The sequence below is a fragment of the Myotis lucifugus genome, unplaced genomic scaffold, assembly GCF_000147115.1.
Source record: "Myotis lucifugus unplaced genomic scaffold, Myoluc2.0 scaffold_383, whole genome shotgun sequence".
NCBI classification, from domain to species: Eukaryota; Metazoa; Chordata; class Mammalia; order Chiroptera; family Vespertilionidae; genus Myotis; species Myotis lucifugus.
This window is the reverse complement of record NW_005871431.1, coordinates 48,132-74,864: the sequence shown is the minus strand read 5'-3', so window position 1 is coordinate 74,864 and position 26,733 is coordinate 48,132. Positions and strand designations below refer to the sequence as shown.

The 26,733-nt window shown below is 52.4% G+C and overlaps 1 protein-coding gene across 1 annotated transcript in view; it reads right to left on the bottom strand.

Annotated features, from left to right (window-relative positions):
• TCF3 (transcription factor 3) overlaps window positions 1-26,733 on the bottom strand; it is a 34,937-nt gene that overhangs the window by 7,573 nt on the left and 631 nt on the right. The window contains 16 exon segments of the mRNA XM_023743274.1: window positions 1-46; window positions 48-125; window positions 207-368; window positions 760-833; window positions 1,674-1,752; window positions 1,879-1,937; window positions 2,462-2,591; window positions 2,681-2,850; window positions 2,934-3,036; window positions 4,309-4,358; window positions 5,874-6,006; window positions 7,154-7,221; window positions 9,930-10,008; window positions 10,255-10,328; window positions 21,449-21,521; window positions 24,858-24,989. Coding sequence (XP_023599042.1) covers window positions 1-46; window positions 48-125; window positions 207-368; window positions 760-833; window positions 1,674-1,752; window positions 1,879-1,937; window positions 2,462-2,591; window positions 2,681-2,850; window positions 2,934-3,036; window positions 4,309-4,358; window positions 5,874-6,006; window positions 7,154-7,221; window positions 9,930-10,008; window positions 10,255-10,328; window positions 21,449-21,521; window positions 24,858-24,929 — 1,450 coding nt within the window. The 5' untranslated portion in view covers window positions 24,930-24,989.

Here is a 26,733-nt window from a genome sequence, read left to right as displayed (position 1 = left end):
CACTGTAGGAGTCAGGTGGCCGAGAGAGGTCGGGGAGGGCGCTGGGCGTGGTTGGGGAGGGCCACATGGTTGTGCATGAGGCTGCCACTGCCCGAGAGGCCATCCTCGGAATGGCTGCCTCCGACCTGTAGACCAGGAGTGGGTGAGTCAGGGCTGGCCAGGCTCCCACCAACTGCCCACCTTGCCCCTCCCTGTCCAGCACTTACCAAGCTGCTGTGCCGCCCACCCAGTGGCATGATAGGGCCGGCAAAGCCTGAGGCCAGTGTTCCATGGCTGGGCAATAACCCGTGCACGTCACCCGAGGTACCCACGGCGTGGCTACGGAGCACGTGGATGGCCTCATCCAGGTGGTCTTCCATCTTGTTCTGCTGTGAGGGTGGGGGGTGAGTGACCTGGCTGCCAGTACCCCCACCCAGCCCTGTGTGGTCTGGCCTGAAACATGAGCCTGGGCTGGCCATGGAGATAATGCTGGACCTTATTCCCAAGATATTAACTACAAAGTTCATTGCTGTCAAAAGGACATCTAGGTCCTAATGTAAATTCTGCTGGTCACATGAGACCCAATGGCTCTTATGGAACTCAAAGTCACATGAAACGTGGCCACAGCAGACATGCTGAGCTGCCCCCCATGGGCTGCCTCCCCTGCTCCGGGAATAGGCTCTCCACATGCATCCTGTGTTTGTCCACAAACACTTCCATCCCCTCCCCAGGGTGTTCCCACAAAGGCACATCCTCCCCGCAGACAAGCAGGAAGCTCACCAGGCTATGGAGACCTCCGTCATAGTTGGGAGATAAGGCACCGGGGGCTCCTGCTCGGGGCCACTGCGACGACCCTGGAAAGGTTAGGAGACACATGAATGGGAGTTGGGGGGGACTTGAAGCAGGATGCTGGTGCAGCCTGACCCAGAGAGGGAGGGAGGGAAGAAGGAATTTGGGAGGCAGGGATGGGAAAACTGAGAGATCTGTGATACTCAGGCTGGCCACACGGGGGCGCCAACTTCTATAGAGCTGTTCTGGGCCATAAGTCCAGCCAGGTCCAGACAGATTCACATCTCCCAGCCTCAGTTTCCCCATATGCAGAATCAACAACCCCTCCTCCCCGACAGGGAAGGATGCTGGCTCAGAGGCACACAGTAGGTGCCCTAGAGGCCAGCTCCTCCCAGTCCTGCCACGCCACACAGGTCTTTCAGAAATCTGCTCTCACTCCTCCTTGCCCCCCTCCTCCGTCTCCGATGCTCATCAGGTACATCCTTGCAGGGAATGGGGAACAAGAAGACCTGACCCCTTTGGCAGAGGAAGCATGGGGCATACAGTTGGTGCCCAACTAATATCTGTTGGGTGGACAAACACCCAGGTGAGAGTCTCAGGTCGGCTGCTCTGATTCTGGGCGCCCCTGACCTGGCCCAACTGTGTCTCATGTGCCCCTTACGCTCACCAACACAAATCGCTGGGTATTGCCTCCTGGCCTTTGCCCGTGCCGTGACCTAAGAATCCTGGCTTGGAAGTTTCCTCCTGGAAGCCTCCCTGGATGCCTATAGGAGCATACACTCCAAGGCAGGTGGTGTGTCTAGCTCCCTAACTCATGTATGCAGCCTGACGACCCCTTCCCACCTGCTCCAGATTGGAGGCAGCAGACACAGCCCCCTCCTTCCTTCCCCTCCCCCTGTACAGACCTGCCAGGCCCTGTGGGGAACCCACGGGGGTCGAAGGGCTAGACGAGAAGTTATTGCTTGAGTGATCCGGAGAGTAGATCTGCAATGGGGATGAAGAGAGATAGGGCCACCAGGCAGCCAGTCAGGGACTGGCCTCTCACAGTCACGGCCCAGCCACCCTTGCTACCCCCACCCACCCCACCCCACCCCCTGCCCTGAGCCTCACCGAGGCCAGCGCCTTCCCAAGGGCGTCCCCAGAACTGCCAGCTGTGGTCCCTCGGGAGCCTGTGGGTGCACAGAGGTGAGACCCAACCTCAGGGACTTGGTGCCCCAGTACCTGGGCTTAGCTTGGATCCCCCAACTGACAGGGAGTTCCCTTCTAAACTCAGCTGCTAGGCATGGATGCCCAAGCCCAGGACTGGGCAGCCCCTGGTTTTGGTCTGGTTTCTGCCTGATGTCTCGTCACCTGCCTCCATGGAGGCTCTGGGGACAGGAAGACTGTGGGCCCTGGAGTTTTCCCAAATGTAATCTGAGCTACAGTTTTCCCAAATGTAAAGTGGGGGAATGCACTCCTCAAAGATCCATTTTCTTTGTGTGTGTGTGTAGTTTAAAATATAAGTATCATTAAAAACAGTAACAATAGCACAAAAGGCAGGAGGGGGAATTAAATGGGAAGTGTTTCAAGGTAACAAGCCATTTTCAAATATCAGAGATGGGACCATGGGGCTGAGGAGCCAGAGCTGATCCCAGGAGAGGGAGGGCGTTGTTAATAACAAGGGCCACATCAGGGTGGAGTGAGGGGGTCATACCCATGAGACTTTCGGCCCCACTGACAGGGGGCGTGTGGCTGGCAACGCTGCCATAGGTGGCTGTGGGGGCTGAGAAAGTGGACACAGCTGGGAGCCCACCATTCACCTCCGCACTGTGCAGTTGGTAGCCCTGTGATGGGATGAGGTCAGAGGGGATGAGATGGGGTCAGATAGGGTTCTACCCAAATGCACACCCCCGCCCCATATCCAGGAGCCTACCATGCGCTCGTGCTGGTGCAGGCCGCCAAACCCACCGCCACTACCACTGCCCACGGAGCTGCCGCCACCTGGTGGGAGGGGCAGGGGAGATGAGCTCCCACCCAACATGGGCCCGAAACCCGCCTGCCCTGGGGGGCTCCAGAGCTCAGCTGAGGGGTGCAGGCTGCCATCTGCAAAAAGGGGGAGATAGTAAAATGAGCAGACAGAGGGGCCTGGGCCCTGTCCCAGCCATCTTGGTTGAGCCCCCATATACCTGCCATGTAGAAGGGTGCCGGGTAGGTGCTGCTGGGGGTCTTGGCAGATGGGTAGGGGGTGGTATCCCTGCCGTAGTCATCACCTGAGCTGGGTGGGTACACCTGTGGGAAGGTAGGTGGACGTGGTCAGATAGAAGGGGTAGGACTAACTTACCCTCCACCCCTTGGCTGGCCCCTTCTCCAGTCCTGTCCTCCACTTGACAGCAGTCTACCCCACCACCCCATTTCCCTGAGCTGACCTCCTGCACAGAATTCCTTTCCCCTCCTTAATCCAGCACACACCTTTGATCAAAGCCCAGCTGTGATGCCCCCAGCCCTTCCTTCTTCCCCCAGTGCTGGAACCTCCCTTGGCCTCAGCCCTAAACATGCAAGACCCAGAAGCCTCAGAGACAGGGTCCTGGACTAACATTCCACCCAGGGTAACCAGAGCAGAGAGACAGCAAAGGTCTTCTAGGATCAGTGCCAACTCTGGTCACTGGGTACTGCCTAAAACTAAGGCAGGGCCCAGGAGGAAGTGCTGGGATCAACAGGTGGTAATGTCTGCCCCAACACTGGAGTTTAGAAAAAGGGGTACAGAGTACTGGCAGGATGAGGTGGGCCCCAGGGAGCTCTCAGCTCCAGGAAATTGGAGTGGGGATTTAGGTGAGGAAAATGGGGAGTCAATGACATTATAAATGATACCAGGAGTCAAGTCTTAAGACTGAGCCTGACTGTACCTCCTGGCTGTCGAATGCCAACTAACACCCAAGCCTATGGCCTAGGTCAGCTTGTGGGGGCTCTGCCTGACCCCTGGGCCTAGGGGCTCCTGAAGGCTGGTGCAGAGCCAAACTGAGGAAACAGACAAATTGCTTTTTCTTCCCATGATTAAATCTCGAATGGCCCAGTACCATCTGTTGAGCCTGGCACCCTGCCAACCTCCAGGCAATGAGGTGGGGATACAGGGTGGCTCAAACCTGGGTGGACAGGGAGGAGGAGGAGACCTCCTAACTGGCTGTCAGGTGCCCCCACCTGCTTCCCCTCCCAGGACCCCATCCATACCCTTTCTAAGACATCACAGGACATGATTTCTTAAAGAGGATCAAGACTAAACCTCAGGAAGAACTTCCCAAACCCCTGGGAAGTAGTCTCTGGTCAGAGCTGAGTCCTTGGGGGCAAGAGCCTAGCTGACTGACCAGTATAGCTGGAGGTTTTGCCCCAGAACCCACATGCCTATACTCAGGAGGCCATGTGGGTCTACATGTTCCTGGCTGCAGCAGCATGCACAGCCCGGTGCCTCCAATGACACATTGTGTGGCCTCCAGCAGGGACAGCCCCCAAATCTGAAGGGCAGGAGGCATGTGGTCTGTGGGGTCTTCACTCCATCTCACAACTCACCGAGGATGGAAGACCTGGCGGCACCTTCCGGACTTTCTTGGGCTGCGTATCTGTTAGGAGTAAAAGGAGTGAGCCACCCCCATTCAGCCTGGCTCCTGCCCCACCCAGCCAGAGTCCTTCAAGGCCCAGGGACACGTGCGCCTATCATTGGGAGTGTCAGTAGACAGCCTACCCCTGCACCTTGGAGAGGAGACCCCTGAGCTTCCCATGTTTTGTTTTGTTTTTGTTGTTAATCCTCACCTGAGGATATTTTTCCATTGACTTTTAGAGAAAGTGGAAGAGAGAGGAAAAGAGAGACAGAAACATTGACGTGAGACACATTGACTGGTTGCCTCCCACACGCACCCCAACATGGGCCGAGGAGTGAGCCTGCAACCGAGGTACATGCCCTTGACTGGAATAAAATCTGAGACCCTTCAGCCCACATGCCAATGCTCTAACCACTGAGTCAAACCAGCTAGGGCTTGAGCTTCCCTTTTAATTTAAATAAGGGCTTGGGTCTACATGCAAGGGACTAATATGCAAGAATCATGGGTGGGAGGGGTCTGCAGCAGGGAGTCTAAGAAGTGGGGAGTCAATGGGTACTTGAGCCAGGGCCTTGCTCCAAGGCCCCCGATTCCACCCCCACCCCCACTCCCATAGTCGATCCTCTTTATTCACAGATCCAAGAAATGCAAATCTGCTGACGTTGGTTTCCTCAAATCATACACACAGTGTGTTAGGGGTCACTCACAGCCATAAACAGAGTGGGGAAATATGGGTGGCTACCTGGCATGTACCCAATGAGGGGGAACCAGGTGGTGTTCTGTCTTCCAGTTCTACCTCAGACTACAAACCAGGGTCCTTTTCTTAGGCTATTGAAAGCCCTGACTTACATGCTTTTTGTGGGTGGTTTTGCTGCTTAAAACACTCCCCATGCATGTGTGGTGTCCTGGTGCTGGCTAGTGTCTCTGAGCGCAAAAACTGGGACATGAAAAATGTGTTAGCCCAGCCAATGGTTGAGCACTGACCTATGAACCAGGAGGCCATGGTTTGATTCCCGGTCAGGGCATATACCTGGGTTGTGGGCTCGATCCCCAGTGTGGGGCGTGTAGGGGGTAGCCTAGCAATGATTCTCTCGTCAGTAATGTTTCTATCTCTCCCTCCCTCTCCCTTCCTCTCTGAAATCAATAAAAATGTTTAAAAGAAAAATATGTGTTAGATCAGCTACATTCAAGCTTGAGTTACAGCACCGCTGGCCAGTTCCGTGTTAATGAATCAATGATTTATGTGAAATAAGGTGCCTTTAGCCAAAAATACACGTGGCACAAGGCTATGTGTTGATCTGTTGACCAGAGACTGACAGGAACATATCCTCGCATTTCCCCAGAAACAGGGAATCAGTGTTCACGGTGACTCGGTAAGACAGAACCTCTGTAAATAACAAGAATCCACTGTTTCTTTCTTGGGTCACTATCCATCCTTCTACCCGTCTGATCTCCTAGTCTGGGAGGCCCACAGTGGGGACAGATCCCCTCCCTGCCCCTACCCCTGGGCCTACCAGCCCTATCAGCAGCCCCACTCACCAAGGCTGCTGTCCGCAGCTCTCCGCCGAGCATGGCTGGGGTAGGAAGAGTAATATTGGGATCCACTCTTGACGCCTGAGGGGGACAGTGGCCCGGGGCTGCTGAGGGCCAGCTCACTGGGCAGGAAGCCAGCCTGGGAAGGGGGGGCGGAGGTCATCACCAGGGGTTAGGCTGGCATCCAGCACCCAGCCTGGCTGTCCAGGGGGTGACAATGACCCCTGCTTGAGACATTTCTCTCCTGACACCTCAGCATTACTTTCAAGAAAAACAACTGCCAGCAAGTCTGAAAAGGAACTGCATTCTGGGATGCAGAATGTGCAGACGTGCATCTGGGCATCAGTGAAATCTGGCTGATTTAGTTTGTGCATGTTTTTTTTTTAAAGGTAGACAGTTTAACTTTGCATGTTTAGTTTAAAATGAGTTTTCTTCCCTTGGGAGTATGAGTGACTGGGATTTGAGGCTCCATCTGAGTGGCTGCTCTATGTCTGGTATTTCCCATCTGTAAAATGGGCATATTGGCTCAGGGGGAGTCATGGAGATCAATGGGGGCCTTATGAGCTCTGCCCTTGGCACAGGGCCTGGTACCCAGTTGGTGCTCAAAAGCCAGGGTTGCTGCCACCTTGGAACAGGCTTGGCGTGCACACAAGAGTTGCCACCTGGGGTAAGGCATGGCTGCACCCTGAGATTCAGAAGGCACAGGAGGGGACAGGAATGAAACCCTCAGGTGTGTGTGGGGTGACCTGGACAGAAAGCCACAAGGGACCACTGTGGCCAGCCAGTGCTGTCAGCCTCACAGCTGGGGTGGGCATGAGTTTCGCCCAGGGCTGGGGGCTTGTGGGGTTGGCTCCCTGGGAGGAATAAAGGGCAATACCCCAAGGCTGCTGGGCTGGCCTGGTGTCTTTGGGGAGCCATAGGGCTGTGGGCTCCTCTGCCTCCCCCTCCACTCATCCACTCTGGCCAGCTCAGCCAGCCCCAGGGCCCACTCCTATTTTAGCTGCTGAAAAAATGACCAGTAGTTGGTTCAGCCAGGGACCCTTCTGCAGATCAGGGGAGGAAATGCTACCATTCTGTTTTAAAATTTTAAAAGATGGGGGAAAAGGGGTGGGTGGAGCGGTGACTGTAGCCTCCACTAGCTTCCCTCCCTCTCTGGCAGTCCCTGCCCATCTACGATGCCACTTCAGTCTGAAAATTGGGGTCCCACCCATCCACTTCTCTGGGTTCTGCAGACAGCTGAGTGCCAATGGGCTCCAGTAGCCCCCACCCTACAGACATGACCTCACCTGAGTCAAGCCCCCAACGCTTGCATCTCTCCCGAAGGCAGTATATGTGCTCCGCTCGCCACCCTTGCCTGGAGGGGAGGAAAAAGGGTCACTCAGAGCCAACCCCAGGAAGGTCCCGTCCCAAGCACCCGGCACATGCCTGCACATAGCAGTGGTTCCACAAGTGCACATCACTGAGAGAACCAGGTGGGATTCTGGTCTTCCCATGGCTGGGCAGACAAGCAGGGATCTGGATAGACACCATTCCTTTCCTGATGACCCAGAGGGGCTCATGCAAGTCCACCATACACACCAAGTCTCTGAGGTGGGTCAGTGCCGAGGTCAGAACCCCCTGATCTCTGAATTTTATTTCCTTTGTTCAAGGTATTGAGAATAAAACTCCCCAGGGTGCTGGGATCCCAGGGGCAGGCTGGGGTTGGGGGTGGGGGTAGTAGTGCTTTGAGTCTGTGAGGTTTAGTGCCCAGGCCCTGCCAGGGGGTTAGTTCATGATGTCCTGGGAACGTTGACTGAAGTAATTTGGTGAAAAGGAGCCCTTCCCTTTGTAGGCAAGTGACACCTTGGGCTGTGGGGCCACTGTCTGCCTGATAGCCACCAGTGTGGACAAACTCTTGCCACTGCACAGAGGCTTGGATCCATCCTTGCCTGAAGCAAGTACCTGAATCAATCAATAGCTGAGACATTAAATTTGTTTTTGGCTTAACCTGGGTGCCAAACTCAGTATGAGTGAGGAATTAGAATGCTCAGCTAGCTAATTTGAATTATTCTCCCCTAGTAGGGAAAAAAAAATAAAAATCTCATTTTCTTTATTTTAAAAGTAGAATTTTGACTAGAGCAAAGGATGCTCTGGAGGGGGGGCCGGGGGGTGGGGAGGTCATGCTCCCACCACACATCCAGTGACCCCTCAGGGCAGGTGACCTTGGGTCATCTTAGGGATAAGCAAACCAAGACCTGGAGATTAGAGGAGGCCCACCCTCAATGCAGGGGTGAGGGGGCACATTATTGCTTCCTTCCTCTCAGGGTGGGTGTGGGAGCAAAGCTGGCAGGCCCAGTCAGGGTTTTGGGCTCTGCCTGGGGAAGCAGCTTCACCTCCCAGACCTTTGACTTTCCCTGCTAGTTGGGGCTGCCACTGTTTAGGCTCTGCACAGAGCAGGTGCCAAATGTAGGTTTCCAAAGAGGTGGGATGACAGAGGCAAGGAGAAGCTGAGGCTCTGGGAGAAGACCCACGGGCCTACATCAGGCACCTAATCTATGTGCTGGACCTGCATATCAGGGTATAAGGGTAGGAAAAGGACAAACAGCAGAGAATAAAACCACCACGGTCTCATCAGGGGCCAGACTGGGCTGGAGGCCATGTAAGAGCAGACTAAACCCACCCCTTGGGGAGCGGGAGCAGGGCCCTCACCACCCACAATGGCTGTCACCAGGCCTGTGAGCCACACTAGCCCCATCCAGCCTAGTCCAGGGGTGAGAAACAGGCCCAGGGATGCCAAGGCTGCACCCACCTCCCCACTGGGCTCGGCCTGAGCTTTATGCTGCACTCACTGAACACAGGACATGTGGTGGACCTGGGACACAGCTGCCTCTGGGTTCTGCTGACCAGGCTCAGCGTGGGAACTGCCTGGGCCAGGAAGAGGCGGAAGGAACACCAGAGGGGAACAGCTGCAGGTGCAGAGGCTACCCTGGGCCACGTGGGCTGGGCCTTACTTCCTGGTCTGGGAAATGGGTGCAGACTCTTGCTGTGCAAAGAGGGTGCAAGGATGCTGTCCCCTGCCACGATTCTTCTCAGGCCACACTCGCCTGTCCAACCCTACTGTGCACCCTTCTCAGGCTCAGTAAGGGACACGGGACCTTTGGGGTCTGGCAAGTGCTGTCCCCTCAGGGTTCGTACAAGTGCCTCTGGGTTCAGTTTCTCCACCAAATGGTCAGTCACATCAAAGCTTCCACAGTCCACACATTTACTCCCCCAGCACCACTTTAGACTATAAACTGCTAACAGTGGCGCCGAGATGAGCAGATCCCACCCAACTTTTGTGTGAAAGATGCTGTCTTAGGACCTCGTAGGCAGTGAACCAAACCCCACTTATAGTCCAGGCTGAGTTGGGAGCTGACCCAGGGCAACAGCACCCAACCCTCCCAGAGAAGCCAGCTTTATAGTCATCCCAAGGCTTCCTCAGAACAGGAAAGGGGGTGCCAGGGCTCAGCAAGGCACCTGGATGGTCCCCTGGTGGGAAGGATGGCACAGAGGACAACAGTCCAGGCCAACAGTCCCAGTGGACAGAATCCTTGCCAGCCATGACCAGCCACAGACCCTGGACAGGTCCCTTCTTGCTAGTCCTGTTTGCTTATCTGCAAGATAAGGAGGCGGGTGTGTGTGTGTGTGCCCATGGGACCTGGAATGTTGGGCAAAGCCTCATAATCCACTACGAGAAAGGTTCTGTGAACATCCCTATCCTATGGGTGGGGAAGCCGAGTCTAAAGAGGAGACAGCCTCAACCAGGCCTAGTGAGTGGAACTTGAACACAGGCCTGCTGAGCCGATTCTCATGGTCAGTAAGAGCAGGCTCCGATCTCCTGAGTCACCAGGATGCCCAAGTCCACTTCCTGGTGGGCACTTGGTCAGGCCCACTGGCCCAGGGGGAAAGCTCTGTCTAGGCCACATCCACCTGCACCCTCTGCTCCAGGTGAACGTCCCAGAAGTGCTGCTACTGAGTGCACTGACCACACCCCAGGGACCCCACGTAGGTGTGGGGGAAGGGCTGTGCTCCAAAGACACTCACCTCCAAGTCCCGCTCCCAGGAATGTAGATGAAGAGAGGCTGCCATGGGACTCACTGAAGTGGGCACTTTCGCCGTAGGTCTGCAGAGAGAGAGGTGGGGATGAGGGGTGTTGGGGCAACAACGTTTTACAGCTGGAGAAACAGGCTTGGGAGGCAGGCATGCTTTTAAGTACCCGAGTCATGACTTAAACCCACATATCTAAGCCCAAAGTCCCTGCAGACTAGGTTGGTGTCCAACTTCCCCCTCTAAGCCTCAGTTTCCTCATATGTCCCTCTCTGCTGGAAAAGGGAAACTGAGGGTCTCAGGCCCGGCAGTAGCTCCTCACCCGGCTGGGGTCGAAGGAGGAGCTGTTCTGGTCGCCAGTGCCCCAAGAGCCTGAGCTGGGCCGGTCCTCCAGACCTGCAGGACAGGAAGAGAGAGAGGGTCACCCTTACTCCTGGCCCACTCTAAAGGCAGTTCTAGCTCTCTTCCTCATCACCTCAGGGGAGAGGAGCCCTCATTCGATTTGGCATGCCTTCTGGGCCCATCCCAATACAGACTAGCCCTGTAGCCTATCCAACCTCACCCAACTCTAGTTCTGCCTGTACTGAAACCACTGTCAGTGGTAAAGTGCCCAAGACACCCTGGCACTTGGCATATTCCCAGGTCTGCAGCTCAATAAACAATTCCACCAGCTGTCACTGCTGGTAAACTCCTACTCATTCATCAAAACTCTATATACCATGCCTAGCCTGGGCAGAGCCCGCACTCACACGGAGTGTCCTTCCCCCAGCCCTGATCACACTGGCTGGGGCTTGTGTGTCAGGCTCAGTCTCTCTTGACCATGTGAGAAAGGCTCACAAAGGCATAAGCAAATGGATCATGAGTAATCAGCTTGGATCTTGGGAAAGTGTGAATCTCCCCTTGCCCATCCCTGCTAATTCAGGAGGTGGGCCATCCCTTTGCTGAAATAGCAGCAGCTGTCACTGACTACCCACTAAGCAGACTGGCAGCCCTTCTGGGGTAGAACCCAATCCCCGTTAGGGACAAACCACAGAGGCTCCTGCCACTTGCCTGCCAGGCTGGGAGGCCAGAGGTCCAAGGTGTAGCCCGGGTTAACGAGAGTGGGGAGAGGACCTTGGTCTCAAGGGGCAGGGCAGGGTGGGGCCCTTATCTTCCTGGACACTCTCCTAGGCACTAGGCACCCACCCAGGACCCAGAATCTTCCCCACAGGGCGAGAAGCCTAGGCCTGCATCCTTCCCCATCCCTCAGGGATCAGGACATATGTCCTGGACAAGTAGAAGGGGAGCAGTCCCAGGCCCCTCCCTCTCTGTGCCTCAGTTCCCCTCCTCTGTAAATGGTATAATGAATAAGTCCACTTGGCAGAATTAGGGAAGGGGGGAGGGGGACACGGGAGGGAGCCACCTGTACCGGCACAACCCCACTCCCAATCTACTCCAATCCCACATGTTGGAGTTTCCCATGCACTCCATTCCAAATCCTGCATCCCACCTCCTGCCCTCCCCTGCTTCCTTCAAATTGTATCCTTCTATTTCGGTGGCATTGTGTTAATCACTTCCCCCAGAGAACTGGTGTTTAATTGCTGTCTAATTTTCATGATTATGCATATTAATCTCCCATCCTAATGAATATTCATACATCCCAATTCGATTTTGTTTCCTAATAAAAAATTTCCAACATGATTACGGTGGGGGTGGGGGTGGGGGCTGAGGGGCTGCCTCAGTAGGTGGGGGACTAGTAAAGGGCTCCTGTGGTCTCCAGGAATCCATTCTGTGGTCTGCCAGGTTTGAGGTATCTGTACCAAAAGGTCCTAGACTCCCACTTGGGCTCCGGGAAGGAGAGCAGAGCAGCCAGTGAGGCAGGGGTGACCTTGGGTAAAGTGCCAGCAACCCTGGAGCCTCAGTTTCCCTCTATGTGCACTTGCCTGTTGGCCCCTCACCCTCTGGAGCAGCTCCCACTCCTGAAGGCCTGGCAGTGGTGAAGACATGGGCCCCACAAGTGCCTGGCAGAGACAACAGGGTGCTGCTCTGCCCTTTCTGGAAAAAGTCCCAGTCCCCATATCCCCTTCTATAAATGACAAAAATAGGGACAGACCCTCCCACCCTCACTACTTCCATTAATAGTTATTAGCCCCCCACCCCCGATTATGCATTTTAATAACCCATCCCTTATTTGTATTCTAACTAAAACATACTAGCCCGGCCAGTGTAGCTCAGTGGTTGAGCACTGACCTATGAACCAGGTCAGCGTTCGATTCCTGGTCAGGGCACATGCCTGGGTTGTGGGCTTGACCCCCCAGTAGGGGGCGTGCAGGAGGCAGCCGATCAATGATTCTCTCTCATCATTGATGTTTCTATCTTCCTCTCCCTCTCCCTTCCTCTCTGAAATCAATAAAAATATATATTAAAAACACAAACTGAATTATTCCTGCAGAAGTATACTACTACTTCCAAGTGTGTTACTGAGAGGTTTGCACCTGATTGGTTCACATGAGACATTGGATTTCTCCCTTCCTCTAATCAGGAAATTCTTTCTATAACATGCATATCACCCCAAAACTACAGTGAAAGACATAGTTGGCCAAGCATTTCTAAGCTGGAGACCACAAGGGCTCACTGGCAACCCCCCAAAATGAATGAAAAAGCACAGGTTAAGATGAACATGTGCATTCACTAAATATCACGGGCAGACAAAGATACAGGAGGTGGAGGTGGGAAGGCAGGTGGCTGAAGAATTCTACTCCCAACTGTCCTGTGCAAGGCAAACATCACATGTTCCTTTGCTGGAACTCATCCCTTAAGACACACTCCAGGCTGGGAGGGCCAAACACGAAGGTGGGAATCAGGAGGACGTGATGAGTGGGGCTGGGGAAGGCAATCCCATCCCATTAGCCCTGGAGTGAAGACACCATCGAATCAACAAGACTGGACCAGGGGCCTTCAGGTGCCACACTGCTCTGGACAGTTCTCATGGTTTATCCCACAGGATCCTTGCAGTGGCCGCTAATATCCCAATTTGACAGATGAGAAACTGAGGCACAAAGAAGATTAGTCATTTGCTTAAGGTCTCATAATAAGCAGCAGAGTCGATACAAGGACATGTGTTTCTGAGCAGGATACAAATATATATAACTTATTAATGAAGAGAAAACAATGTTTTTAAAAAGTGTTGATTTGCCCTAACCGGTTTGGCTCAGTGGATAGAGCGTCAGCCTGCAGACTCAAGGATCCCAGGTTTGATTCCGGTCAAGGGCATGTACCTTGGTTGCGGGCACATCCCCAGTAGGGAGTGTGCAGGAGGCAGCTGATCGATGTTTCTCTCTCATCAATGTTTCTAGTTCTCTACCCCTCTCCCTTCCTCTCTGTAAAAAATCAATAAAATATATATTTTTAAAAAGTGTTGATTTATTTATACTAAACTAGAGACCCGGTGCATGGATTTGTGCACCATTGGAGTCCTCGGCCTAGACTGCTGGGATCGGGCTGAAACCAGCTCTCTGACATCCATCCCCTGAGGGGCCCTGCATTGTGAAAGGGCACAGGCCAGAGCAAGGGACCCCACCAGCACGATTGGGGCCAGGGAGGGACCGCAGGAGGGCCCCAGGGCATGTCCGGCCCATCTTGCCCAGTCCTGATCAGCCGGACCCCAGCAGCAAGCTAACATACTGGTCGGAGCGTCTGCCCCCTGGTGGTCAGTGTGCGTCATAGCAACAGGTCGAACAGTAGGTTGGGCACTTAGCATATTAGGCTTTTATTATATAGCAGCGGTCGCCAACTTTTCGGACCTCACGGACCACCAGTGGTCTGCAGACCACCGGTTGGCAACTGCTGCTATATGGGATACCAGTGTGGGGAGAAGATGCAGAGGCTCATTCCTCCACTTTCCTTCAGGAGGGACGTGACTTCACTTCTATGGGTGAAAAGCCAGAAATGGGAGGTTTCAACATGTTCTTTAAAGCCATGAAAATGACTACCAGTGAGCTGCAAACCAGCACAGACCTTTCAAAACCAATTCTAGAAAACACATGCCAGACATATATATGCAATTACAGGAGGGGGTAGAAAGACAGGAAAACCAAACCTGAAAGTATGAGGAAGGGCTGAAAATGTAAGCCTCACAATTAATTTCTTGAAAACTAAAGCCACAGCACCTTCAGAAGACATTCTGGAACAAGCAGATCCAAAGACGAGAGAGAATCAGCTGCACAAAGATGGACCAAAGCATGAAACCAAAAGGTGGAGTTGTAATATTCATCTAAAAGTCTGACTGTTTTTTTTTTTAAATCATCACCCAAGAATATTTTTTTCCATTGATTTTTAGAAAGAGTGGAAGGGAGGAAAGGAAGGGGAGGGAGGGAGGGAGGGAGGGAGGGAGGGAAACACTGATGTGAGAGAGACACATTGATTGGTTGCCTCCTGAATGCGCCCCAACAGGGGACAGGGATGGAACCAGCAATGTAGGGATGTGCCCTTGGCCAGGAATCAAACCCACAACCCTTTGGTGTGCAGGTCAGTGCTCTAACTACTGAGAAACGCCAGCCAAGGCTAAAAGTCTGACTTCTTAGAGGAACTGCTCACTGGAATAGAGGTGATGGCTTTTTGCAGGGGATGGGCTTGACTCACAAAGCCCCACTGACCCAACTTTCATGTGCTGACAACCCAGTGTACAAACAAATAAGCAGGAGCCCGGGGAACACTCAGAGAACAACAAACACAGAAGGGAGGTGAACTGCTCTCTTGATGTCAAACAAATTAAAACCCTAAATGTGGTCAGGTGGGAACAAAGACCTCACGGCTCCACACCCAAATGTCCCTCAAGTACTTGTGAAGAATGACAAAGTGGCTCCATTTCAGCGAGAACAGGAACACTCTATAGTTTGGACAACTGCAGCAGCTCAGGCTGCATTGATGACCTATATTGAAATTCATCAATCCAGGAACTGATACTCCACTTCCAACCGGAAATCAGAAATCTCCAAAATAAAGACTCAAAGAGAAAAAAAATTTAAATGATCAAGTATCTCTAAAACCTAAGTAAAATACACATTATTGAAATCAACAGGATACAACTGAAGTGGTCCTCAGAGGGAAATGTATAATCCTGGGCTCTGATTACTAAACCAGAGAGAACAGAAGCAAACAAATGTGGTCTCTGACTTAAAAATAAAAATAAAAATAAAAATAAATACTTAAAAAAGAGGAGGCATCAAGGAAGAAGAGGGAAGAGAAAAAAAGTCAATTGATAAATACTGATTCAGCAATGAAGCAGATTGGAAGAAAGATCAATAACAGATAAAGGATAAGGAAGCAGAATCAAGGACAAAAGAACAGAAAAACACATAGATTTAGGACAGACGCAGTTGCTACCTCCTGATACAAGGACAGGTGACTTTATATGTGATGAAAGAATGCAACGTTCACCATTTTTAAATGTGCCTGAAATGAATTATTTTTTACCTAAGAAAATGGTAAAATGGACAAGAGGAGTGAACAAAATCTCCACAGGCTGATAAGCAATGGGGGTTAAACAGGGCAGGGCCATTTTCCCATGTGCAGAGGAACAAGGTACCACTTGTTGGAGACTGGCTCAGATACACAGCAGTGCCTAAAGATACAGGCCAACACCACTTAGAAACAGGCAAAATGTAAAACAGATCTAGATAACAAGGAACATAGGCCATGCACAAAATTCAAGGAGCGTCTGGGGGTTACAACCATTCATTAGCAGACGTCACGACCCAGTAAAGGAGGAAAACTGGGGGCCATTCTGAGACATTTTTTGTGCATGGTCATACTGGACAGGAAGGAAACGCCCTTAACAAGATAAACAGACAGAAAGATCAATATCTAATCAATAGCCAGTGTCAGGCTTGGTCCTGCTTATAACAAGCAAACAGCATGTGTTGTATGGTTCTAGAAACACCAGCCAATGCAAAAACGGACATGGGACGGGGAGGCTAGGTGTCTTAGGATGGGTGACCTGGAAAACCGAACCAAGGGGCAAATGCAAATAATTAATGGGTGGCAGGAGGTGATCAGGTGGAAAACATGATGAAAAAGATCCCAAACCACAGCACAGAAATTATTAGAATACCTAGCAATAACCCTCACTTGAAAAGTACATGACCAGATCTTTAAAAATTATATAAAATGACTAATTGCTTTATACTTCAATCTTCAAAGTTTACCTTAACACTACTAAGGATCAAAAAAGAAAACTTAAATAAATGGAGAAGATACCAGTTTCTTACAATGGGAAGACAAATGGTTCTTCCCAAACTTATCTATGTATTTAACATTTCAAAATCACAACAGGTTTTTTTGGGGTGGGAGGAGTGGGGAAAGGAGACATGACATAATTATTCTGAAGATCATGGAAAAGACATATGTAATACTTTCAGCAATAAAGAATCATAATAATAATTAAAAATAATAAAATCTGTAAAAAAAAATAAAGATCATGGAAAAGAATCAGCATCTCTGAAAATATGGGAGAAAATAACCTAAAAAAGAACAACTGAGGTAGGACTATAAGAACATCCTAAAGCTACAGTATTAATACTGGGTAGTACTGCGGTAGTAACATAGTAACAGATAAAAAGGTAAAAAGATGGAAAAGCCGTAGACAGTTTTTCTCAGTTGTTAGAGCATTGGCCTGTGGACTGAAGGGTCTCGGGTTCAATTCCGGTCAAGGGCACCTACCTCAGTTGCACGTTTGATCCCTAGCCCATGTTGGGGTGCATGCGGGGGGGGCAACCAGTCGACGTGTCTCTCCCCCTCCCTCCCACTCTCTCTAAAAATCAATGGAAAAATATCCTCTTGTGAGGATCAACAAAAACAACACAAAACAAACAAACAAAAAAAACAACCAGGGGAAGCTCAAGGGTCTCCTCTCCAAGGTGCAGGAGTAGGCTGTCTCCTGATACCCCCAGTGATAGGCGTGTCCCTGGGCCTTGAAGGACTCTGGCTGGGTGGGGCAGGAGCCAGGCTGAATGGGGGTGGCTCATTCCTTTTACTCCTAACAGATACGCAGCCCAAGAAAGTCCGGAAGATGCCGCCAGGTCTTCCATCCTCGGTGAGTTGTGAGATGGAGTGAAGACCCCACAGACCACATGCCTCTCCTGCCCTCCAGGTTTGGGGGCTGTCCCTGCTGGAGGCCATACAATGTGTCATTGGGGACACTGGGTCCAGGACATAGGGATGTGTGTTCTGAGCAGTCCATGAGTGAGCCGGTGTGTGCACTTGGCCGGAGATGTTTAGTAGCTCAGCCGCAATCACTGTTAAGGTTGCTGTCCCCTAGTAAATTTGTACTAGTATGTCTGCTCTGACAAGGACGGTGACAGCATGCTTTCCTACCCTCCAGCATCTTTCCCGTATATTCCTCAACTGGATGTAACAAGGAGCAGACACATTCATGGCTGTCACATCTGAACTGCCGAATGGACTATCATCCAGTTCTTAAGGATTTCTCAGAAATGGCACCAAGTCTAAAACACATCATAAATGAAAAAGACTTGACATCATAAAAATTAAACCAGCCCTGGCTGGGTGGCTCAGTTGGTTGAAGCTTTGTTCTGTACACCAAAAAGGTTGCAGTTAAATTCCCAGTCAGGGCACATACCTAGATGTGGGTCAGGACATATGGGAGGAATAGTTTGATGTTTTTTTCTCTCTTTCCCTTCCTCTCTCCAAAATAAATAAAAACATATCCTCAGGTGAGGATAAAAAATAAATAAATAAATAATCCCCTGAGACAAATGAAAAACCTCCATTATTAACAATAGTTTGTAAGTTGGGAAAAAACAGCTGCAATATAGATCACAAAAGATGAGTAAGCATCCTGCCCAGCCAGGTGGCTCAGTGGTTGAGTATTGAACTATGAACCAGGTCATGGTCTGATTCCCGGTGTGGCCTCGATCCCCAGTTGGGGACATGTAGGAGGCAGCCAATCAATGATTCTCTCTCATCAATGATGTTTCTCTCTCTCTTTCCCTCTCCCTTCCTCTCTGAAATCAATAAAAATATTTTAAAAATAAAAGATAAGCATCCTTCTTATATAAAAATTCTTGCAAATAAAAAACATCAGTATAGGGTGGGGCTACGAGACACTATGGGGAGGTAGCATTGAGTGGTTAGCTAGGATCGTTACTAAACTAGTTTTAGCTTTTCCATAAGTAAAATGGGGATGATAATAACACCTATTTCACGGACCTATGAGGACAGAAGACTCACAATCAATGACCCAGTTTGGGTACCTGGCATACAGTGCTCAAGAAATGGTCACATAAGTCATTGCTAACAAGTGTTATGATTCCTTTTGCTAAAAAGTTTATAAAGCAGCAAAAAAGGAACCAACAACTGGGATAGATCTCCAGTAAATTATGCTGAGTGGACAAAGCCAACTTTAGGAGGTGACAAGTGGTATGGGTCTGTGTATCTAACATTCTCAACAGGACAAAATGTAGAGATGGAGAACACTAAATTAGTGGTTGCTGGGTGCAAGTGACTGTGAAGGGGCAACGGGAGTGGGTGATGGAACAGCTCTGTGTCTCGATGGTGGTGGTGGCTTAATGGCGCTAAATGTAGGACAAATTGCACAGAACTATACACACACACATACATGCTCACACATGCACTGGTGAGCCCTGAATAAATTGCACTGTACCAAGGTCATCTTCCCAAACCCGTATTATGTTACAGACATGCTATATGTCTGGGGGGCCAGGGGAGAACACGGGGCCTTTCTGTACATTTCTTTGCAATGTCCTGTGAATCCATGATGATTTCAAAAGACCCAGTGTTGGTTTAGGGGTGAGGACATTTCAGTGAATACACGGCCACAGTCAGCCTAGTGACTCCCCCAGAGGACAATCACACACATACGTTGCAGGGTCCTTACAAAGACCCAATGTGAAAGCCACCTCTCCTAAGTGTTAGATGTTGACCAAAGCATGTTAGCTTTACACAAACCAAGAAAACTGTGGAGAAATTAAAAATAGAGACACTTCCTTTAGTCTGACAATGAGCACTCCCTGATGTCTCATGTGGCCTTGAACCCTGTAGTCTTTGGCAGAGAATGCACTGTCACGTAGAGATCTGTGCCTCAGGGTTTCCCAAAAGGGAATGACTGGAAAAATTATTCTCGTTTTAAATGTCTTCCAATCCAGAGGATAACTAGAAAGCCTCGGCCTGGCATTGGTTGGTCGTCAGTGCCTTTCTGACATCATTTTTTCAAAGCAGAGATGGCCCAGGCAGCCATGGGCAAGGCTGCCCACAGACCCTCTACATGCCACTCAGCTACTATTTCAGTTACTTTCAGAGACACCTCCTACTTAGGACCAGGCTGCTGATTTTCTGATAGGAAATGACCTTTTGAAATAAACTTAACAGAAGCAAGTTAACTTAAAGTCAACACCAGGAAAATGCCAGACTGGGACTTACAAGGAGGTGTGAGGAGACTGTGGCTGGAGGACCTATTAGCATTTGGAAACTTAAAAAAAAAAATGTGTTTTTAATTGATTTCAGAGAGAGGTAGGGAGAGATAGAAACATCAATGATGAGAATCATTGATTGGCTGCCTCCTGCACAGCCCCTACTGGGGACTGAGCCGGCAACCCGGGCATGTGCCCTTGACCGGAATTGAACCTGGGACCCTTCAGTCTGCAGGCCAACGCTCTATCCACTGAGCCAAACCAGCTAGGGTGAAAACTCTTGATAGTGGTGTCCCCCTTAAACTGACATAGTCTGTCTGGAAGGAGGGTGACCTACTTACTGATGAAAGGGGTGTGTGTGTGTGTGTGTGTGTGTGTGTGTGTGTGTGTGAACAAAACCCTCCCTGTCCAGAGGGAGGGCAGGGGCTGCAGAAACCATGGAAAATCAATCTTCAAATATTTATAGGAGTTCCTAGAGGGGACCCTTATACCCTGGGCCATGGCTTTGGCTATTAAGGGCTGCTGGCCTTGTGAGTGGACACCAAATTAGGGAAGACAGCTCAGGGCAGAGACCCAGGGGGAGATAAAGGCCTCTAGGAAGCCCCCCCAGGGTCTGATCTTCTGCCTGAGGCAGGGAAGTGGAAGCACCCTAGCTCCTGGGGGCTATTTCAAGGGGGAGGGATGTGGGGATTTCCATACCCCAAGGAGGACACTGGCTGTCCCTGCTGCCACTTCCTCAGGCAGAGAGGAAGGCCAGTGCAAGGCAATGGGGCGGCAACACAATATTTCTCCCTTTGGGGTGGCGCATGAACATAAACCACCCCCTCAACACACCCCCTCCTCCAGCCAGACCTCACTGGATATCCCAGTGGGATTCAGAAATGACTCCAAGATCTCAGAGATGCAGGATGGCATGGCGCCAATCCTGGGATCCCAGAAAGATGCCAAAGTCCACACAGAGTGCCGGAAGTGCTGGAAACTGAAACAGCCAGCCTCCCCAAATGCTCCCCCCAAATCCTCCCAAAAGCCAGAGTAGACTCCCCAACATGCACATGGCAACTCTCTGCTCACAGTCCTCCAGGCTCCCATCTCCTTTGGGATGAAAGCCCAAATCCTCACCATAGCACACAAGTCCCTGCATGACCTGCCCCCAACCCCTCCATTCCCTCATCTCCTCCCTCTCCCCCGTTCACTCTGCTCCAGCCACACAAGCCTCCTCCCCGTTTCTCCAGCACAGTAGATGCCAAGCAAGGTCGTGCCCCAGGGCCTTTGCATGTGCTATGCCCCCTGCCTTGAACTCCTTCACCCTGTCTCTGCTCAAACTTCTTGGAGATCATCCACAACTGGCCTGGTTTTGTGGAAGCTCCCTCCCTGCTTCTCTGCTTCCTGACCCCTGTTGTAGGTTCCTTTAGGCCATACTGCCCATCCTCCCACAGGCATGTCAGGGGCACTCAGTGCCAGGTTGAGTGACCAATTCATACAGGTTTGCCTGGATATACCCAATTTGAATGCTCTAAGTCCCAGTAACCCTCTGAATCCTCCTGTATACAGTAAGGGCCAGGAGCTGGGCCTCTCCCAGGGCTTGCAGGATGGGCAAGATTTGTCAAGGGCTAAAGTTCTACATCATGCCCCTTCTAGACCCGTTTCCCCTTTGGGGATGGAATGGAGACCCAGGACCCCACTGGGGCCAAGAGGACCTCAGAGGCTCAAGCCCCTGTCTCACACAGGACCCCCTTGTGAGTGACACAGATGCTTCCCATCCCCAGTCCAGGGGCCTAGGTTCCAGGTGCTGGACAAAGGATGATATGCTGACCTCCAGGCTCCCTTCACTATACTCAACACAGGTTGTGAGACCGCGACAGCAACTTGTTCTCCAGCCCCGACTCCAGTTGCTGGACCTGAGTGCCACCCCCCACCTCCCCAACAGCTCCTCCTCTGGCACCCTGTCCACGAGGCTGCAGCCAGCCTCAGCCCCACTCCACATTCCAGGTCCGGTGCTGTACCCTGTTCCTGCTCTGCTCCAGCCCACCCTCTACACAAGCTCATCTTTTTATGCAAACTCGCAGTCCCGAGGCAGCGGGATCCTACCTGAGCCTCCAAACTGGGTGCCAGCCAGGGAGGTGGGCCGGCCTTTCCCATTGGCCACTGGCAGCGGAAACATCTGTGGGGAGGCAAAGAGAGGTAAATGAGGTGGCGGGGGGTTAAGGGGGTGCACATCCAGGGATGCAGCTCTACCTAGGGGTCCTATCCCATCAGAGGGCCCAGGCAGGGAAAGGCAGCCAGGCTCACTACACACTGTCTGAGCAGAGAAAGGCTCTCCTGGAGAAGCCCTTAACCAAGGCCCCTCTGACAACACAGCCCACCACTGGCAACAACTGCCAGTGGAAGTTAAAACCTGTTGTTTACACAAGCTTTGTATTTTTCCAGGTTTGCATTTTTTTGGATGGACTAATTATTTAGATACTTGATACAACTTATCTTCTATTAGATGTGATACACAGTATTCTTTAAGTTTCAGCTTTAAAAAAGTGAAACCATTTACACCTAGTAGGTAGACCCTGCCTAGCCCCTCCAGTCCCACAGGTCACCATGTGCACATCCCTGACTTGAGTGGCAGCGATATAGGGAAGACAGTCAGGCCCCACTGCTGGGGCAGACAGCGTGACCTAGATGGAGTGTCTCCCACGTGCTGGGCTCTGTGCTCAGCAGCTGCCTGGGCAGCCCTCACCATACCCTGACTGCTGATGCCTGCCTGCCCTTCAGAAGAGGAAACTGAGGCTCACAGAGGTGGGAAGCTGAAGGGACCAGGAAGGGCTATACCCCCCGTGGCTGAGTGATTCCCTAGGCACCATCCTCCATGCCCAAACCCTGGGTGTTAAGTCCCTATAGATTAAACAACTTAGTAGTACTAATGGGAAAACCCAACAACAACAAACCTGTTATCACAAAAAAACCCAAAACAAATCTTTGCCATGTCCCAGATCTGGGTTTTACAGATTTCGTTTGGGGCTCAAGTGATTAAAGTAGCTGGAATCGAGGCCAGTGGCCCGTTGGGGAGTGGCTGAAGGCTCCCCCAAACCTTTCTAGGCCAGCCAGAATATGAGGGTGCATCTCTCACCTGAAGGTATGACTCTTATGTGGGTGCCGTGAGAGTTGGGAGGGACCCAGGAAGTGGGGTCCTGTCTCCCATGCCCCGTCCTATAGGAGGAGAAACTAAGCCCACGCTCAACTGACCCTGGCAGGAGTTAAGAGCATAGGCTCCTGGGGTCTGCACCCCTCTTGGGAAATGTGTTTGTGTGGCTGTGCTCCCTCAACTGGGCCGGCCTCTCCAGGGCCCTATTCTCCAAGATGGACCCTCTCCCACTGGTGAAACTGAGGCCCACATGGGGGAAGGGCTGGCCTAAGCCAGGACAAGAACCAACAGGGCCCGATGCCTGGAGATCAGCAGCCAACCCCTGGGGCTTGTCTTTGTTTTGTCCCCTAGAGTATCAGGGGCTGACGTGGCACTTGCCACAGGGGGCAATGGGCTGTGTCCTTTGGGCGCTGTGGGCCTTGTCATCAGCCCAGATAGGCCCCATACCCCTGAACCTTGGTATTCTCTTCTGTGAAATGGACTTGGGGCTCTGACCACATGGGATGTTGTGAAACCCCAAAGCACATGGGTGTCTTGGGCACTTGGGGGCCTCAGTACACATGCCAAGCTCAGAGGGGAACCCAGTCAGGTCCAGGGCAAGGGCTGCCAGACCCCCTGGTCTCCCCAGCCCCTCATCAGGCAGAAGGACCATCTCTAGCCCACTCAGGGATCATCACCTCAACACCTTCCTTTTCTAACTCAGGAAACTCAGGAACAATTTAAATTGGGTTTCCTTTGTTCCTTTGTATTTAATTTTGACTGTTGCCTTTTCTACTTTTGAGAAACTAACCCCCAAAAAAGAGCTGCTTCCCTTTAGGTTTCTTTGTTTCAGTCTAAAAACAAAGTGGTTCAAAGAAACAAATTAACTCAGTTTCTGTGGGGCAGGTGAGAGGGGGCGCTATGGAGGAACAGAAGGGACCTGAACTAAAATAGGTGGCTGCCTCTGCGTCCACTTGGCCAGGCCACTCTCTTATAACAAGGAGGGACAATGAAAAATCAAGCTCTGAGTTTCTCTGAGAGGAGACACCAGGCACCTCACCCTCTCAGCCTGTTTCTTCATCTGTGAAACGAGTTGCTGCTTTTCAGCTGGGGAAGGGGAAACATTCAGACCCTTTAGACAGAAAAGGGAGGCTGACAAGTGGTTCAGGGTTCTCAGACAGAGGAGGCGAAGGGGTCAGCTCTAAACCTGTGCTCCCCCATCCCCAAGCGGGTCTGTTCTGGCCCAGTAGTCTGTGACTTGTCAGTTTAACAAAAAAAAAGTGAGCTGTACCCGTGGTTACTCAGCCAGGGAGGCAAAAATAAAACGGCTTAAAAATATGAGCCTGGCCCTTCCTGAGCCGAGGCCCCCTGTCTCAAGGGCTGTTTTTCTGCAGGATGGTTGATATTTCAGTTTGGGGACTTGTTTTTGACAGACCTCAGTGGCCTGAGCCTCATACTAGTGGAGGGTTAAATTCAGACCGAAAGTGTCCTCCCCCAACCTATTTCAAACCAAAAATGGTGCTTGGGTGGGGGGAGGGGTGAGACTTAGGGAGCTGTCCACCCTGGGTTCCTGGGTTCGTGTGGATCACCCCAACACCCGCCACAGGTGGCCCACTGTACAGATGAGCAAGCCAAGGACCCTGGTCCAAGGTACACTCCAGCTCCCAGCACCCAAGGGAGCTCTGCTCTGGTTTCTGGTCTCACTGGGCCTGTTTGAGCTGTGTGACCTACGGAAGCCAGTACCCTCTCTGAACCTCCACCTACCTGGCTGGGAAATGGGCAGTTCAGGGTGGATCAAACCACCCAAAGTATAAGGATTCTCACCTTCCCCCATGGGGCCTGCTGCTCCCCAACAGTAACAATGGCAGTGATAGTAATGGTGGCTGAGCGCTGCCCACAAATTCCCACACTGTTCATGAGGTCTCCTCCTGTCACCTGACTGCTAAAACCATGGACACGCCCCCCGCCTCGCCCCGCCTTTAAAAAAAAAAATCCATAATGTAGCAAATAACCCTGATCACACCCATTTTACAGATCAGGGCTGAGCCTCCCCTTGGAGACAATGGAGGCTCTGGGCAGTCCCTCCCACTCTCTGGGCCTCAGTTTCCCCACCTGTAGAGTGGTAGACTGGACCCACTCTATGCCCCAACAAACACCTGGGTGACAGGTGCCTTTGGAAGCTGACAAGGGCCCCAATTATGTACACTGCAATGGGGTGTCAGCCTGCCCCCAGAGGGACACCCCAACTCCCCCAGCTCTACCTAGGGGCCCCTCCACCCAAACAAGTGTGAGGTCTGGCTGTTGGGGCTGTTTCAGTTGGTGCTTCTTTCCCAGGAATCCTGCGAGTGCGGAGGGTGTAGGAAAGATGGGCGGAGCCTGGCTTACCATGCTGAAGTCCAGGAGGTCACTGAGCTCTTTGTCGGTGCCCACCGGTGCCATCCTCTGCGGCTGGTTCATTCTCCAGCTGCAATGGTGGGCTCAGGGGCCAAGGTGGGTACCTCAGTCCTAGAGATGGCCCTGCTTGGTAGCCCATGGTGGTGGATGGTGGTGGTGGTGGTGAAAGCAGGGAGGGACAGGGACAGACACATAAGGAGAAACGGACAGGAGGAAAAAAATTTTGAGACTGTGGCCTAAGTAGACAGATGGGGAATGGGAGAGCTGTTTTAAAAGCCCCTCTAAGCCCCTGAGGGTCTGGGTCCTCCTTGACTGAGTCCCTTCCTGACCCTGGGGGGTGGCACAGGGCAGCCAGAACTCCAGCCCCTGGAGAGACCCCTGCCCAGAGCCCTCTGAGTTTGAACAATGAGGGAGAGGGGGAGTAAGCAAATGTAGATTTCCTAATTCCCTCTGCGACCACCAGGGACTCAAGCCGCAAATTTTTAAACTGGCAGCAGAGCGGGAGTAGTCCCTTCTCCACTTACTGGGCCCCTCTCCCGCCACATCTCCCATTCCAACCACCCCCAAGTTAACCCTGGCCCCGCCTCTGGGAAGGGGGAGGGGCGACTCAGACCCCGCCCCGAGGAAATTTGCTGACCCCCTCCCAAGCAGCTGTCACAGCACGTTGAAGTCTCGGTCACCCCCAAATTCAAAGAAAAAGAAATCCTCAAGGCGAGGCCCTCTGCCCTCTTCATGACTGAATGGGGGGTGGGGGTGGGGGAGCAGAACGGGGACCTATCCTCAAAGCTCCCCTCCACCTCTTCCCCCCACAAAAAACAACCTTAGCTTGTAACAACCCTGATGTATCCGGGAATTATTTTTAAGCAACTTTGAAAACATCTCCTGCCTCCCGCCCCTGGGGAAAGCGGGTTCCTAGACCAGGATCTTCCGCATGGTCCCAGGGGTTCCATTCTAGAACCGGGGGTGGGGGGTCCACCTGCCAGAACCCATCCCCCCCTCCACCCCACCCCACCCCACCCCACGAGAAGGGCGCGCAGGTCTCCGTTGTCCCGTAGACGGACAAGACACCCCTCTGGCTTCCTCCCCGGGTCCCCAGATGTGGGCGGGGGTGGCCGCGGAGACACCGCGGAAGCTGCGGGAAGAGGGGGTTCTGAGCCCAAGGGAGACCCAACTTCAGTGGCGGAGAACTCCCCGCTTTGTTTGTCAACTAGAGACTAGGTGTGAAACGGCTGCCCCCGGGCACCCCCTCCCCCGCTAACTTTTTTCTTTGGGGGAGGCCATGCGAAACTGACTTTTTGAGTACGAAACCGCAATTTTTTTGTAGGATCGGTGAAACTGATTTTAAGGCAGACTGGGGGGGCGAAACGGGCTTTTATAGGGAGCTAAGACTTTGGGGCGTCACAAGGACTTTTGGGGACTCGGAAAGTATCTGGAACCACTTGGAGAGAAGGGGATCGGAACGTCTTCCTTTGAGGGGGAGGCCCGGGAAGCCAGTCGCCCACCCCCCCACAGCCGGTGCCGGCGGCGCGGCCCAGGAGCCCTTTGAAGCTGGGGCGCTACCGCCCCTGGGCTCGCAACACCGAGCCGCCGCCGCCGCCGCCGCTCCCCGCAGTAACGCTGAGCAGATGTTCCCTCCGCACCCCCCCTCGGCCCCCAGCCCTCAACCTGAGCCTCCGTTCGCGCGGCCGCACCTTCCCCGCGCAGACAAAAGGACTCTCCCTCCCTCCCGCCGCTCCCTCTAAACTTCAGCGCCCCGGCTTGCCCCTCCCAGGGGAGGGGGCGCCCCCAAGCCCTCGTGTCGCGGCTGGGGCCCTCGCCGCAAAGTTGGGGCGGCCTCTCGGGCGCCCCCGCGCGCCCCCTCCCTCGG